The sequence below is a fragment of the Nicotiana attenuata genome, chromosome 7, assembly GCF_001879085.1.
Source record: "Nicotiana attenuata strain UT chromosome 7, NIATTr2, whole genome shotgun sequence".
NCBI lineage: Eukaryota > Viridiplantae > Streptophyta > Magnoliopsida > Solanales > Solanaceae > Nicotiana > Nicotiana attenuata.
Window position 1 is genome coordinate 88,857,336 of NC_031995.1, and position 2,902 is coordinate 88,860,237.

At 32.1% G+C, this 2,902-nt stretch overlaps 1 protein-coding gene across 1 annotated transcript; it reads right to left on the bottom strand.

Annotated features, from left to right (window-relative positions):
- Nucleotides 819-2,554, bottom strand: LOC109230577 (late embryogenesis abundant protein 1-like). Its single transcript, XM_019396049.1, has 3 exons — nucleotides 2,445-2,554; nucleotides 1,784-1,918; nucleotides 819-1,182 (listed from the first exon to the last, which is right to left on the bottom strand). The coding sequence occupies exons 1-3, from the start codon at nucleotides 2,490-2,492 to the stop codon at nucleotides 1,099-1,101; spliced, it is 267 nt and encodes an 88-aa protein (XP_019251594.1). The 5' UTR covers nucleotides 2,493-2,554; the 3' UTR covers nucleotides 819-1,098.

Below are 2,902 nucleotides of genomic sequence, written 5' to 3' on the forward strand. Positions count from 1 at the left end.
CAAGTAAAGTCACTTCATTTCCGGCCATTTTGCTCCGATCGAAGAACTATGAATCCCTAATTTTCAGAAAATTTCACTCCCTTCCGTCGAAACTTCGAATTCGAGCCCTAGATTTGAGATCGTAGCTCTGATACCATGGTAATTGAGCTAGATTATGCCAAGTATAACATCAGTTCACACATGCAACTAACTATGGCAATGGAACAATGACTAGCAAGAGAGAAGATTAGAGGAAGAGAAGCTTCTAGATTTTTCAGTTAAGTCTGTTTTTGTACAATTGAGATCCGTATATCTCTTTCTTCTATTTAACTATACTTCTACTTCACTACTTTCTATTATTTACACTTTACTCCCTTCTAGTTTCTTGTGTGCTTCCTTTAGCCCCTTTTACTTCAATATGAGCGAGCTTGCTCGCTTGGTATGTGTATGTCCTACTCCACATGTATCTGATAATTTTGTCCGTAGATAAATGATTAAACTTGATGAGTTTAATCTTTGAGATTTTTAGCGTGAGCACATTGTATCATCGAAATTATGAGTTCTTATAACTTAATATTAGTTAAAGTATTAGAGGTGTTTATCTACATACACATAGATATATGCAGAGGAGGATCTATGATTTAGACTTTGTGGGTTTGGGATACCACTGAATCCGCTGACCAATTAACTCACTTGATTCGATATTTGATATCTGGTTCAATTTTTTAGTTTTTCTTGAACACCTTATTTAAAATCAAATACACTTGTATTTAGATTTTGAAAAACATTTTAACTTCTTTTTTTCTCCACATATTAGTGCAATGAACAAGAGAAAGAAATAAAAATTATGAATTCCCAACGCCAAATAAACTTTAATTTCTTATAGTATCTTTATTACATAACCATGAGAATCATGATTGCAGAATCTCAATAAACTGTCATTTGACTAACACCAAAAAGATGGACTCTCTGATTTATCAAAACCAATGAATTGGATAATCCAATATTAAATCCTAAGTATCTTAGTCAAATGCACTTAGTGAGAGATCTAAAAACAAGAAATCACAAAACTTATATAAATATGGAAATTAGTAGGTAAAACTAGTGTTAATTTCCTCTTTACTTCTTATCTGATCCCATTCCAAGAGTATTCTTCACTCCATCAATTGCACCTTGAGCCATGTGTATCATTTGCTCTCCTGTCTGATTCAATCAAATTATCAAAGCATAAATAAACAAATAAATTATTGAGAAACCTTACTTTTACAAAAATATTTTAATAAAATGTTTTAACCTACAATTGCACTATAGTGTATTTTGATTCGTTATAACACGGTGACATGTTTTATTTTCAGGTTATTAATCCCAATTTTATGAATGCTTTGGTTATCTATAAGGATTTAAGTTATACAAACGCACACATTTTTACGCTATCTTTATAATTTAACATGTTAAAACAAGCTACCTACCATTTAATCTATGTTAACACTCAGTACTTATTAAATAAAGTTACGTGCTTCCTACAATATCTGTTTGTTCTTTTTTCTCTGATAGATGGTCAGAACTTCAGCTAGGTTTGAATCCTACTGAGAGGTTCACTAGAAATCAGAAATTGTTAAAGATACAATTACCTTTAAAATGACCTAATTGTGTAATACTTTTACCTCTGTAATTATATTTAAATGACCTAATAATACAAAAATTCTTTTATCTTATTCGGTATATAGAAGTTAAAACTCTTTAAAATAAGAAAACAATTTAAAAAACAAACAGAATTATCTGTAATCTGCATTAGATTGATGACCTGTTGAAGCAATCCAGAATTTTGGTCCTTGTTTTGTTCAGCTGTCTCACTAGCTCTTTGTGTAGCATTTTCAGCCTTGTCTACAGCAGAATTTGCTATACTCTTCCCTGAATCTACCCACTGCTCTGTGTTGGCCTATTAATAGATGAAAAAAAAAAATATTTTCATCTCTAAAAATTAAAATAAATAAATAAATGAATATCAACAATTAATTGTATTTTGAATAAAGGGAGTACAAAAAATTTGTCCCATGACTTTGATCTAGTGATAAGGGGAGGGCAGCCTGGTGCACAAGGTATTCTGCGTTCACGCAAGGTTCGGGGAAGGGTCGTACCCTAAGATGTAGACATTCTACCCTAATGCAAGCATTAACGGCTGCTTCACAATTCGTACCCGTGACCTATAGGTCACACGGAGATAATTTTACAGTTGCTCTAAGGCTCTCCTTTGATCTAGTGATAAGAGCACGATAAATAATGTGTGGGTAAGGCGCACAATATGTGTTTGGATCTTGTCGAAGACAAAAACCTGATATTTAAACGGAGAAAGATCAAGGAACAAACTCAATTTCCATCGAGTTTTAAACTGTGCGTCACTGACACTAAGTGATTTTTCCTTCAAAACAAGAAGAAAAAAGAAAGAGAGTACAATTCTTTTTTACCTGAGCACGGCCATGGGATTCACCAGCATTGTACTGAGCACTTGCCATTTTTATTTTTATTTTACCTTAAAGAAAGTACTTATATGGTAATTTAGAAATTTATACTTAACTTGGTTATGAAAACTTGTATGAGGATGGGATCTATAAATAGAAAGGTTACTGATTTAATTGATTGATAACGCATGTGTTGCTGCTTTTGATTCTCCTTCATATGGATATATTTTGTTTAGCCTTCCATAGAATATGTTCATCCGTGCAAAATTTTTTTTTTGTTTTGTTTTTTTTGTTGATAAATTATCAGATTTCTCTTATTTTAATGATAAAATAAAATAATCCCTAATGATTTCCCAAACGCACACGCAAGTGTACGTGGTCGTACAAGTAATAAAATAATAAATCGAGTGTCGAACCCATAGAGACTTATATCAACTACTCACTAACTCACCAATATTGTTATT